Source organism: Opisthorchis viverrini, assembly GCF_000715545.1.
Source record: "Opisthorchis viverrini unplaced genomic scaffold opera_v5_92, whole genome shotgun sequence".
Taxonomy (NCBI): Eukaryota; Metazoa; Platyhelminthes; class Trematoda; order Opisthorchiida; family Opisthorchiidae; genus Opisthorchis; species Opisthorchis viverrini.
This window is the reverse complement of record NW_008751748.1, coordinates 387739-401115: the sequence shown is the minus strand read 5'-3', so window position 1 is coordinate 401115 and position 13377 is coordinate 387739. Positions and strand designations below refer to the sequence as shown.

General features: G+C 44.7%; 1 protein-coding gene across 1 annotated transcript in view; it reads right to left on the bottom strand.

The window, feature by feature from the left end:
* Window positions 1-13377, bottom strand: part of T265_05088 (hypothetical protein) — a gene marked incomplete at both ends in the record, with an annotated part of 54362 nt that overhangs the window by 37904 nt on the left and 3081 nt on the right. Inside the window, 3 exons of the mRNA XM_009170005.1 lie at window positions 4566-4910; window positions 5827-5981; window positions 8736-9088. Of these exons, the coding sequence (XP_009168269.1) occupies window positions 4566-4910; window positions 5827-5981; window positions 8736-9088 (853 nt within the window). The remainder of the gene's footprint in view (window positions 1-4565; window positions 4911-5826; window positions 5982-8735; window positions 9089-13377) is intronic.

The window sequence follows — 13377 nt, the reverse complement described above, 5'->3', positions numbered from 1 at the left end:
AGTTAGCCCAGTCTTGGTCCCTAGATCAATAGACGAATCCGACTGGAGCTAAGGACTTCATTTAGCAGTGGGTATGAACAAGCATGAAGGTATAGAAAGCAAGCACAGGAAGACTGACTTTTCATCTCTTGCGCGTTTTAGAAGTGTCTGGAGAATTTTATCTGTTTTGCAGAATGCACCGGCACCTTCCTATCAACGACAGGCGATCGGAGCCCATCAGATGTGGAAGTGAATGGTTCAAACTTATCCTCCATCCACGGGGATCACTATTACCCCGAATAGACGGACGTTTGTCGCAGCAAGGAATGTACGATATTGATTCTCGATATCTCGACAAGACATTTGCAGGATGGGAGAATGGTTCAGTGAAACCGAGGGGATTATTCGCTATGAAGACGAAATCTAACCGTGGATGCACCTATTCTTAGACAGTTATGCGCATGCAATAGTACACTGAAATTTGCAATGGAATCGTAGAACAGGAACGCAGTAGCGCGTCATAGTTATTCAGCTTTGTCGATCTAGTACAACACTCCGATTCTGGACTAGATACGCCAAATCTACCCAGTTTTACGGTAGCTGCTTAGGTTCAGTATTGACCGTACTGAATCTAGAACTCTCTCAGTAGTCTCACCTGATCGAATATTACGTGAATGAGGAAAACTGATTATGCAGAAATGACTTGTATGTTTCCGAATGGCGCAGTGCAATATTGGGGGCGAGCCGAACTCTGCCGTTTGTACATCGAACCGGGCGTTTAATAGTAACATATTTCCATAAACTGGTTACAGTGTGTCGCTGAAGCAAGGTTGCTACATGCATAGACCTCATAAGCTCTGACGAAGGTAGTTAAAATGAATTCTACAACGCTACTACCCCGTAGAGTTGTAAGCATCAATGTGAAAACGTCCTGAACGAAAACCTGCGTTTCCTTAAGAGTGGCTAGACTTGGTACACAAACTGTAGGTCGAGCACAAGTCAGCTCTTATCTTAAGAACACTTGGCGTCAAGTTTACACTGGGTCATATGGTCCTTATTCCTGGATGGCTGTCCTCCATATTATAGAATTGCAGAGTTGACTGGAACCAGTTTTCGGATTTGCCTGGCACATTGAACTGTGTCGAATGACAATAAGCTGCTGTGTGGAGCCGGTTACGTCACTTTCTGAACCCTGAAGTTCAGGACAAACGCGAAGTACATCAACTTGAGGAAAAACGGGAGCGTTTCAACAACCACAACTACCCACATTTGATGGCTCATGGTTGTTAGACGGGAACGACTGAGTAGTTGGATAACACAGTGGTGGACCGGTGGTTCGCACACACTCCAGCAGCGATCGAATGGTATATGCATATATATATATATATATATATATATATATAAAACAATCTCGAATCCGGTCGAGTTGATAACGAGCCTGCTGATCAGTAAGATATGAGGAGTTCTTTATCTTTCAATATTTCGAACACAAGGTTTCCAACGGTCCAGTGTTTGCTTTGGGAGTGAAACGCGTTTATCAAATTGCCAAACAAACCTAGGTAGCAGATGATTATTGCTGATATTTTGCTGGACGGATTCCTGCTAATGGGATGCACGGGGCGAGATGGCCGAAGTGGTTAGAGTGCGAATTTACCGACCGGAAGGTCCGTGGTTTGAATCCGACCTCTGCCTCTCGACTTNTATATATATAAACATGTTTCGAGCACCTTGCCTTTATAGGATGAGATGGATATAGCAGCTGTAAGAAAATGTAGGTTCACTTTGCGATAAACTGATAAGACAATCTCGTAATCCTCTAACAAAACACTTTAAAATGAGAGCGCGCATCGGAATTGCGACCTGGACAAAAAATTTAGTCTTCCTGTTGTCTCAGACTGAACAGACGAATTACTCTTTTTGTTGTCCACTTCACTGTTTTGAGCTTGCATGTATGTGGGGACTAATCAAACGTAAGAGATTACGGGAGAAGCAACTTGATTTCTTTAGATATAGCGATTCGGCCAAAAGCCGAAGTATAGTCAACTACTCAAATGCATGTGTTTAACGTGAAGGGTACTGGCTCTATCAGCTCAACCGGCTTGGACTGTAGGAGAATAAACTAACCATTAACGTACGAACTATTCATCAAAACAGGCGTGTTTCGAACCATCTTTCGTGATAAAAACGAGAGCACGACGAAGGGTGTGTTTTAAGGTTATGTATTACCCCTCCAAAAACTCCTTTTGTTCATTCCATGAGCAAGTACTTTTTAGCGTATTGCTTTCCATGTGCCCAGCATCCAATCAATAAACACAAAAAACTGCATTCAAATTGATAAGAAAATCTCGTACGCACGTAAACGAGTCAGTTGTGAGAACAGTACGCAGAATAAACGCATATTTTTGTATGAAACCACGCGGACCCATCCGCGACCCACGGTGTTGTGACCCTGTGATCCCAGTTCGGATAAGCATGCATGTGGTGCAAATGGAATGCTGCTGCTGTGTCTAAAGGTTAGAAAGAATGCACATCAGGCGATATGTGGTGCAGTGTGCAAAAGCACACATTCATCGCTCTGGCTGACTTTTTACTGGCTAAACGTTGCGTAGATTGATTCTGGTGGCGCCTGGCCTCAGTTCAAAAGTGTTTGGTGAATTAGTCAAGCAGATGTCAGTAAAGAGTGATTACCGCAGTACCTGAAGTGAATCAAACAGAGGAACAACTCCACATTTTGATATCGGGAAAAGGATGGCCAAGAAGAATGGATACGACACGAGCGAGTTAATCGAAGTAACTGAAGGTAGGGTAAAATAACACGCTTTCAGTGATTAGCTGCCACGCCACCTGGAAGAAACAAGAGAAGTGAGATAGAGCCAGGTTGCCCATGCCTAGACACAGTGGTCGAGGCGCCATGGTTCGGTTGGAACCACGGACTCCCGGCAGTAAGTTCGTGTCTTAACCACTGAGCTATCTCATGGTAGACCATAGACAACTGAACTGCCGAACACTGTTCATCTTCGAAGCAACGGAGAAATAGCAGAAACCAGTTCATAATTCAGTGTTACCAAAAACTTTGGAAAATCTGCCACGCCACCTGGAAGAAACAAGAGATAGAGCCAGGTTGCCTATGCCTAGACACAGTGGCCGAGGCGCCATGGTTGGGTTGGAACCACGGACTCCCGGCAGTAAGTTCGTGTCTTAACCACTGAGCTATCTCATGGTAGACCATAGACAACTGAACTGCCGAACACTGTTCATCTTCGAAGCAACGGAGAAATAGCAGAAACCAGTTCATAATTCAGTGTTACCAAAAACTTTGGAAAACGACCAATGCCAGGGTTACCCTTTCGGTCCCAAGGGGTCGTCGTTAGGCCAAGTGAGCAGGCTAAAAGAGCGATGGAATACCAGGCAGACTGAGAACACATTAGCGAGATATCTCTAATATCTATCAGGCTTAACCAATGTTGGGTATCAGATTCAAGATGTTCGTGGTTGGAAGAAATACAAGAATTTAGGTCTTTTTTCTTCAGGTTCAGTGCACTTCAAATGATGGTCAATTTTTGGCGGAGGTGAAACATCTTGTTCGTTTGTGTGGATAAACGTGTACTACGACAACTGGGTTGAGTGTCATGGAGATAATCTGGCAGTGGTTAGGTTGGTGCTGCCCTTCATATATAAACCACTAATGTTGATTAGTTCTCTGGAACGATAGTAAAACGAGGCCTAGCAACATACTTATCGATTTTTCACCAGACTTGTCCGCAACGATCAATTGATCTGGGTGAAGCCCAGTGACGCCCTAGACAAGTGATTGGTCGCTCAGTTCAGTTCAGTTATTTCGGCTCACAAACCGTCCACCAAAGTGCAGCCGCCTTAGCTTTATTCACCGAGGATGAGGAAAATAAGGGAATGAGAGCCACGCGTTGGGGGCGATGGCCAAGCAGTTTACTGACATCGAAGGGTTCCATCTGTTCGGTGGCAGGAAATGAGAGTTACGCAGATGCAAGACCGCCAGTGGCTGCGTGATACAATCGTCTGTCATGTTCACTAATTATTGGTTTGTCTAGTCCAGCGGTCCCAATCTGAGGAGACGAAGTAACCAACGAGTGAACCGAATAGATTTTTTCGTACGAAGCTAAATAAGAGTATTTTACAACTCATATTCAGAGAAGCTGCAGACTGGTCACAGTTAACATACCAAAGTACTTGAACCTATCCGTTTTCAAAGCCGATATGAGTATGGAGGTTCATAACTAGCTATCGGCTCTACAGTGATACGTGGGGGTTTAAACGGGAGAACCAGTGATTCGGACCAGAGAAACCAAAGTAGTACAAATGAAATCCACCACAATTCTTGTATGCAATGTCGATGCACGGAAATCCGAACCAAATAGAATCAGCATCCCACCAAAGTTAAAGAGGATTTCACACGACGTATCAAACTTCGCGATAAAAGTAGAACTTCACACGGCTCGATCATCACTCACACGAGTTGAGGACAGACGCCTTACCCTTCTGATTCAATTATGTGAACCAAATGATCCGTTCGGAAGTGAGTAATATGGTGATGGAAATAAGGCACTTACAGACGCTACATCAATCCAAAAAGCGATCATGCGGGCCCGTTTGTAGGTCATTTCGGGCACGGTACCCAGTTGCTGATCAGGGACTAGGAGATCATGGCGCGATAAGCGCAATTTGGACCATGCGGCTACCGCAGCTACGGCTCCACGTTCACGGGAATCACAACGAGGGGAATCGCTGGGACGAATTCGAATCGACGGCATCGTGTCGGGATGCAGTCTTAAAATGCTTCCTTGTAACGCGGTAACAGTGTGGTTGAAGTGGTCTATCGTGGCCATCACACTGGGTGCAGGTTTTTTGCGAGCGTACAGCAACATCTCTGGCAATCGGAGATCCAAAAACAATCGCTGTTGAGAAAGTAAAGTAAGCAGAATAAGGTCGAAAGGTTAAACAACTTCATTTGATCGACTGTGCAACGATTTTCTGTGTGCAGTACTCGAGAAAAGACCGAGAACATATGGTTGACGCTAATGACACGGCTTACCTAAAAATTGTTCAAAACTCACCACCCGTTCCCCCCCCCCTTGAACATGGACACTTCCGAACCTTGTCAACTTTAGATATCGATCCAACTTAACCTAGAGGCTGCCTGTGTAGGAACTCTAGCAAAGTTGGATTCACAAAAACACCGCAGTTTCTGAAACGTGAAACGTAACTTTATATATATATACGTGCAGTGCATCAGGTGAACAACATCACTTCACCCACAAATACACCATCAGGTAGCGGTTCGACAACACTTCTCGAACGTGAGTGATATCTGTGATATTTGCGCGGGCAACTTGCAGTCACATTAGGACACAGACGACACAAGCTACACGAAACTGTTGGATTTTCTTGGTCAGACTGCTTACAAGATGGACTGGTAAGTCAGATATCTCAATCAAGATGTGTTGCACTCTTACCATCTATGCGAAGAATGGAAGGGGCATACTGCACATTATGGGTAATCCTTGACAAAGCTGCACCTACTTAGGCGATGTGATATACGATATACTACAAGGCCCATTCAGGATAAAAATATTTAGAGCGGGAAATCGTGAAGCTTACCTTTGATTTGCTTTTACCGAAGTTTGATAAAGATGATACGCAGTGAACAACGTAGAATTTGGGGTAATGTCACTTGGTATCAAAGGATTTTTATAATCACTAAAGCTATCGTTCCGGAACGGTGACAAGCACGGTTGCGGTTGTGTTGTTATACGCTGATGAGGCGAGTGAGATGACACTGACATGATCACAACAAGTGTTAGGGAGAACTACCTGATCTTCCGCAGTCAATACGCTCGCGATGCGAGCGGGTTCAAGGTCCCAAATACCAAAGGGATGAGAGTGGTCTGACCCTCCTGACAATCCTGGTGACGTACTGCTTCCATAGCTGAGTGGAGAAGACGAATGAGAGGGACTGGTTGCGCATCCTATGGTGAAAAAAAGCAGATGGGGATTATGTATATTGTGCCTAATCATGATAGCAAGAGTAAATCGACTCAGGGAACCCCCAAGGTCGAGAAAACAGGTGCGTAGACTCGTTTTGGCGCGGAGACTGTGGGCTCAAACACTGGCCACAAAGTGCGTAAACGATCAACTTCTTGATTCATAGACAGCACAACTGATATAGACAAACGCCTAGATATATGAGGGCTACTCAATGAAACAGCTACTGCCTGTTTGTGAAAAGTAAGGGAGCTCAAATGATAAGACAAACGACGCAGATATAGGACCCTTGATCGTCAGCGAACAATTGTGAGTGGATTATACAGAGACGAAGTAGTGTTACTCAGTGCATTAAACTTGTTCCGTACGTCAACACCGTCAGTGGCACATTCACAATACAGTACAAAGCTCAGCCCGGAGAATCACCCATTTTACTGTCACACTATCTCGAGCATTGGTGATACTATTCGGTCCCGACGAGACAAGGCTTGTAAAAAGCGATAAATGGACCACACATTTCGGACAAAACTGTGTGGTGTTGGATCCCAGAAATTGATTGTCCCCTCTCGGTTGCCGATCGATCACCATTCACTGTTGGGATTCTATGCAGATGGAACGCGGCAGGTAAGACTGAATTTGGTACCAGATTGACGCGCTATAAACTGCTTAACTTTGGACAATTGGACGATTAGACTCCAAAGTGCTAAAGCTGTAACGAAGATGGCATGTAGCTAAATGAAATTTAGTCATACATTGACGTAAAATTGAATTTCTATTCAACACGATACTCGCTTTTGATTGACCAGGGAATCCGTGGTCGGGCCCTCTCCGGACAAAACACAGTTTACGCACGAGATACACACTATCGTCTGTGTTCGTAGCAGAATTCTATTTTTAATCTCCCTCCCCGACCTACTATATCATTCTAAGCATTATCGGTCACTTTAAAACTATCAATAGACAAACGCCCGCCCCACAGAGGACGATTTCCAAGGTCACTATACATAAACTAGAACAGATTTAAAGACGTAATACAACACCCATCAGGTTGTCGGAAACTCTTCGGCAACACACGACCGATTTGGCCCTTCTTGGTACTCATCAGGCAGGCGTAGTGTCCAAGTTTAGATTAACCTTATGATCAGCTTGAACCCAAACTGTACAAACTAAGCGAAATACGCTCATTTGCATACCAATTTTGTTTTGATGGGAGGCTCCTCTGGAACCCACCAGAATCTCTCATGTTTTAATGCTGTTAAGTAACTGAATGTGCAGCACCAGGGCACCTCATTTTTCAGTTAACATGATATTCGATATATTGCAATATACGTATGGAAGTGGGCGCAGTTACCGAGTTTCCGTCAATCTTATGGTCTATTTGAACCCAAACTGCACAAAATTAGCGAAATATACTCATTAAAAAAAAAAACGATTCAGATGGATTCCGGGTGAGTCCCGTCAGAACCACATTGGTATGCGAATAGGTGTATTTCTCTAGAACAGAAGATGCTATACTGAAAACAGGTAGCTTATCCAAGCTAGCCGCATTCAATGAGATCACTTCTACGGCCTGAAGCAACAGGCGAGACTCATCCAGACCCTTAAAACTCTAAACTGCGATGTCTGCTGTTTTCCGGAGCTTAAAATTCGAAACGCGACTACGGTACTCATCCTTTATTCTAAATCCGACACATTGAACGCACCGAAAACGTGTGGCTGTCTTTGGGTCCTGAAACAACAGTGGCTGTAGGAATCCAGTTTGGTGAACTAGACTCCACTAAGTTCTAGACTGTGCACTGCTGTGCGTTAAAATCATCCAGCGGATGTTCAACTCCACCTCAACCTTCAACGTTCTGGTATGGTCAGCAAGATACCAGGTGGTGGGGTTTCTTTAAGGGAACTGACTAGAAGCAAACGACTCAAAGTTCTGACACACATAGTCCTGGCGATACCCTAGTTTAGGGGCCAGGAGAGTAAAGCATGGATGTCTGGTCCGTAGTGCTGCTTCTCACAGCAGATGCGTTTTGAGTCAGACGGGGTTCTCGGTACTTAGCAGTACTTTGACTGCATCAGTTAATACACCAGTAGTCACGGTCAATCGTCGCGCGATTCAAAAGAGCGTTTTTTCGTCGACTTTAACTAACCCCTCTTACCCCGAGGAAGGCAGCATCGCTGCTTCATTGAAAGGGAAATGCGAGTCCTCACAATCCGCCAGCTACAGATAGCACGAATTTATCACTATACCGCCTCATGATAACAACGAGTGTCCAGTTGACAATAGATTCGGATTTCAGTAGTACCAGTAAATTAGTGCAACGGAGCACCCAAGCTTGGGACTGTTGGTCGTGGAACCCCATTGTCTGACGTGGTACCAACGCTCATTGTAATGCCACCATGCAGGCTGATGGCTCCTACCAGGCATGTGTACGTTTTTCCACCTGTCTTATACCTTCGAAATTACATCGGATTCGCAGGCTCACCCGCAGTAGCACAGTAATCCCATGCAAGCTGTTTTTGCTATCATAAGCAATCACAGTGGCCCAACCACTGTTGATAGGCAGACGTTCATCGGATGCCAGTCATCCATATACTGCGGGCTTTCTAAGGGCTGTGTTGCATTCTCAGACACCATGGGGGCATCAAATTTGTAGGTTAGCTGGGTTCACTGAAAGAGGAACCACATTGAAAAACGCCAAAAATATGTGAAAGTTGAAACTTGGGATTAAAAACGAACTCACCGTTGATCTTTTCCGGTGATCCGATCAGTCTTTTGGAATAGGTTTCGGATAGTGAATCGGCCAAAAGACAGACGGTTTCAAATTTCCGAGCGGCGCGTTCCATTTGCATTTGATCAACACCATAGAACATGCAGCGCAGCAAATTAAGACCACTTGTATTCGGCGACTCATCTCTGTACTTCGAACGCCAATCCAGTTTGTCTACATTGCCCCTAAACGATTTTGGGCGTAGGATGTTATGCCACCTTATGAGTAAGACAATCAATTGATGCAGCTCTTGTAGTCCAGAAGGAGATTGAAAATCGGAGGAATGTGGCGGACGTAGCCAGCGAGACAAGAAAACACGTAACGAACTACCGAGGGAGGATGGAAAATTGGAAATTAAATTATTAGAGTGTGCGGCTTCCTACTGACCTCAGTGCAAGAACACAGACTCGAAATATGACCTGTGCCGTCCCGGTGAGGACCTGACATTTCACGAAGGCACCCAGTTATGACGTTTGGGCTTCCATAAGTGATATTCATCAGTGTATCCATAAATAAAGCATATTTTTCGTGCATCGTTTCATAGTCGAGGTGGTCGCTCGTTAGCACAGAAACAGAACGGTTCGCTCGTTCCATATAAGGTGAGCACCAATATCCAACCTTCCTTACCGTTTGAGAATCAATTTCAAGTTCAGTAGTAAGGCGTAAAACCATTAAGACTCTGTGGTATTCGAATACGCTGTAAACAATCTATTATGGTATTCACCACAGAAGCTCGTGTCTTGCCAACGCGATGACGAACATAGCTATGCACACACAAAAAACCGGTCTTGGTAAGCTATTTGCAGAGCGAGGCATTAACACATGTGGTGTACGTATATTTTACTAGATTCAACCGTAGAATGCGCGAACTGTGCAACCAGTTTCACAGTCCTAAATATACCCTGAAGTAGCATTTCTCAGCCTACCTCCTTGCCTGCATTCCCAACAAACCCAATAAACTGCGCATCTCATGCTACTGTGATGAAAAAGTTAGTAAACAATAGCAAATATATCAGTGAGCCGATCATTATGGATATTTCATTCGCACACTGTGGTATCATGCAATAAGTATCCCGAATGCATTTTACCTGGAGTTTCGCGAAAGGCCATGTTGAACAGTCCAAGAGACTGCCTGCGGCTATTCATTAGCAACCATACTTTCAATATATGGGATAGTGAGTACTCCTGGCCTTTATAGGAAGTGTGCGTCAAAACTCTAACTCAACAAGACTCACAGAACCAGGAGAGTGAGCAATCCCAACCGAAGTGGTAAATAAGAATTCTCGTTTGATTGCTGAACCATATTAGATAAGCTGCACCTCGTTGGTTGTGGTGTTTTCATCTCTTGTTTGCCTCAAAGATCATTTTTCTTTCCGTTCGCAAGAGAATCTAGTCCCCGCCCAGCCAGCAACAGCGGTGTCACTCGAGAGATTTCGCTCCTTGGTCATCGAAAACCCAACCCTTTACGAGTAAAAAAAATCCACATTTCTCCTCTGATTGAGTCGAGTTGCGTTGTGGCCACACAATAATGTTCGTGAACCGACACAACCAAAGATAGCCCAATAATGCGATGACAAGTTGAGATATAAATTCATGTTTGTGTGCAGCAGATGTGGCAATAACAGTGAGAATCTGATTGTCTGTCCATGCAAGACAATCCACGTCTATGGGGCCACCGTACCAAATACCCAATATGTGCAGTTGTAGACATAGTGCACAGGATGGCAAATTCTTGGTGTCTATCGAGGAGAGTCGGCAGAACACATCTAACCTAATCGTAACCGTGATAAAACTCTTAGATGACCGAGTTCCCAAGACTACTAACATCCTAGTAGTATGAAACAGTTGTCGACAGGAGAGACTGAATGAAACTTTTGGAAGATAACCAACCTGTCCTTAAGTTGACCCGTCTCGCACCCTTACGGGTATGTACAGCCTAGGTTAGAAACCCATGCCACAAAAATGTGTTGCAGAATGAGAAAACGTGACGACCCAAGCGTAACGTTCGGCTCAGCCACCTCAAAATCAGCACTATTTACCATTACTTTTGAATTACTCAGTGTGGTTAATATCACTCCCATGCTTTGGTTGTCACCCGATAACACGATTTGGGGGTGTTGAGTCACATGGTGAGAGTCACACTGTGGGTAGAGTTGGTGGGGGGGTTTTAACTCTATTTGCACGATAGCCCTTAATGATCGCCGGTGGATTGTCGCTACTTACTACTTGTGACAAAAACTTAATATGTTATACAGTTTCCAACCGGAATCCTGAAACGGTCTAAATGATGCGAACTCTTTTGGGTATATCGCCGCGATGCACTTATTCAAACCCATAGTAACAGAAAATAGCAAGCGCGTTTAGACGATTGCTTGGTAATTGACGCGACAACCAGTTAGCGTTCCCGGAAAACTGCCATGAATTTGTGGTAATAAAGTGCAGCATGTTGACTGATACAGCGGCACGTGTCAGTCAGGTTTCTCTGGTTTCGGTGACTCGCCTGATGCGATACTTCTCAGTACGGTATGGATGCGGTGTTTTCCATACTCACCCGACCGATTCTTATTCTGGTGGCTCGGATTATTAATGACCGGGATAAATAACCTACTCTTGTGATGTTTACAACATCCACTAGAATAACTGCACTAAGTTAATGAAAGCCCGCATAACTTTATTTTGAAACATTATGTAGCATACGTTTGCCACATGTTCCGTCAACCAGAGATTGCGTACGATCATCGGTAAAAATATAAATGCCTCGAACAAAATTCAACTGAAACTAAATGAAAAATTTCAGTGTGAGGGGGGAAGCTCAAGGTGTGAGTTTCAAACCAGAATGTCCGGCCGGTAGAGCCGCAGACACACGAAGTCATCTTAAGATTTTCATCAGGACAGATTTAGATCCATGTAGTGTCACTTCAGGGATAGTATAAAGACACCTGATGTAGAAATGTCATGAAGTCCTATAAACAAGGTAGTAACACAGCGCAAGGGCGAGGTGGCCGTGGTTAGAGTGCAAATTTACCGGAAAGTCCGTGGTTCGAACCCTACCTCCACCTCTCGACTTCCCCTGTCTAGACCTGGGCAATCTAGCAGTATCCCAGTCCTCATGCTCCCTTCAGGTGATGTGGCAAGTAGGCAACGAAAGGGTGCTACATCTGGACGAACAAATACAGCGCGAAAATTGCTTTCTCCTTCAACTAGAAAAGATTACCCTATTTCTGAACAATGGAAATAATCCAAAAGTGTTAGCACACCGCACTTCTTCAACATACATAAAATTTGTTTTCCCATAAGGAATGAAGCAGGTGGGTGCATACTGCCTGATACAGCCTGACAGCGTCTCGTCAACAACAGCTGTAATGCGATTGCCTTGGAAAATGGGGAAGAGAAGTTGGACACCTAAATCACAACATCTTGTCTCGGATACTGTACTATAAAGTTGTTCCTACTCATCGGGGATGCATGTACCAGTCGGCAGAACCAGACGAAAATGATATGCAAAACAAAGATTCGGGTGGCGGTGGGAAATTGAATTTCAACGCAACGATCAACAAGTGCATCATAAGGTGCCGTGTAATCACTTCAATTTATCGCAGTCAATCGTTATTGCGAAGTCGTCAGATATAGGAAGCGGAAAAAGAGGTAAGAGCATGAAACTTGCTACTCGAGGGGTTGAGCAGAAGTGTTTTCGATCAATTGACACAAAACTGGTACTCCCGTAAAGGCAAGTGAAAGGTATTCCGCGCCGGAAAAGTGATGTAGATCAATGGCAGATCTATCCCTCATACCATTTATCATTCACACACCTTCGGAAGCCGACATTTCCAGATATGCTGTAGAAAACAGTGTCCCATCAGAATGAACTAGGTTTCATTCAGTGGGTGATGCAACAGGGCGATGCTCTGCTGGTGTTCACCAAGCGGTGCGAACTGATGCAGGTCCATCTCGTCACTTGTTGTTGCTACGACGACTGGTTAGTGAAACGTGCGTTGTAAGGATTGAGACAAGCGGCGATTGACTATGTCCGCCAACAGGTCGCCTTTATACGGTAGACTCAAGTATATTGGCTTCTTTCCAACGGTCGTGATAGGCGGTTGGATAGGGCGGTCGGACATATTCTTGGTTATAAACCTCTGCGGTAAATACCCAAAAACTTACTGGAAACAACTACGTAGAAACCGTATCCGACCCGATGACGTCTCACTGAAACGACATGCACGAAGTCAGCTTGATACACTGTACGCACAAGCGAGCGAGTATCAACAACTGGCCAACCAAAGACTACACATTGTACAGGATCTCTCAGACGACGAATGTCAGGAGTTTACATCTTACGTTAGAAGTATTGCTACAAAACAGGCTGATAAGAAAACCCTGAGTGAGGAAAAACCGCGAGCGAAATTTCCCGTATACAACTGCTCCAACTTTGTTATCGATGAAACGCTTTCGGAGGTCCTATCACTAGGGCCAAAATTCTGCTGCCCGCGCCGTAGAGATGACAAATTAGCAATCGAGGTGCAATTCGAGAACCCATTTGACCGGACTTCTGGCCTGTTCCCGACTTCAATGGCCAACTTAGACTGCCTCAAATCCGATTTGGTCAATTGCAGCT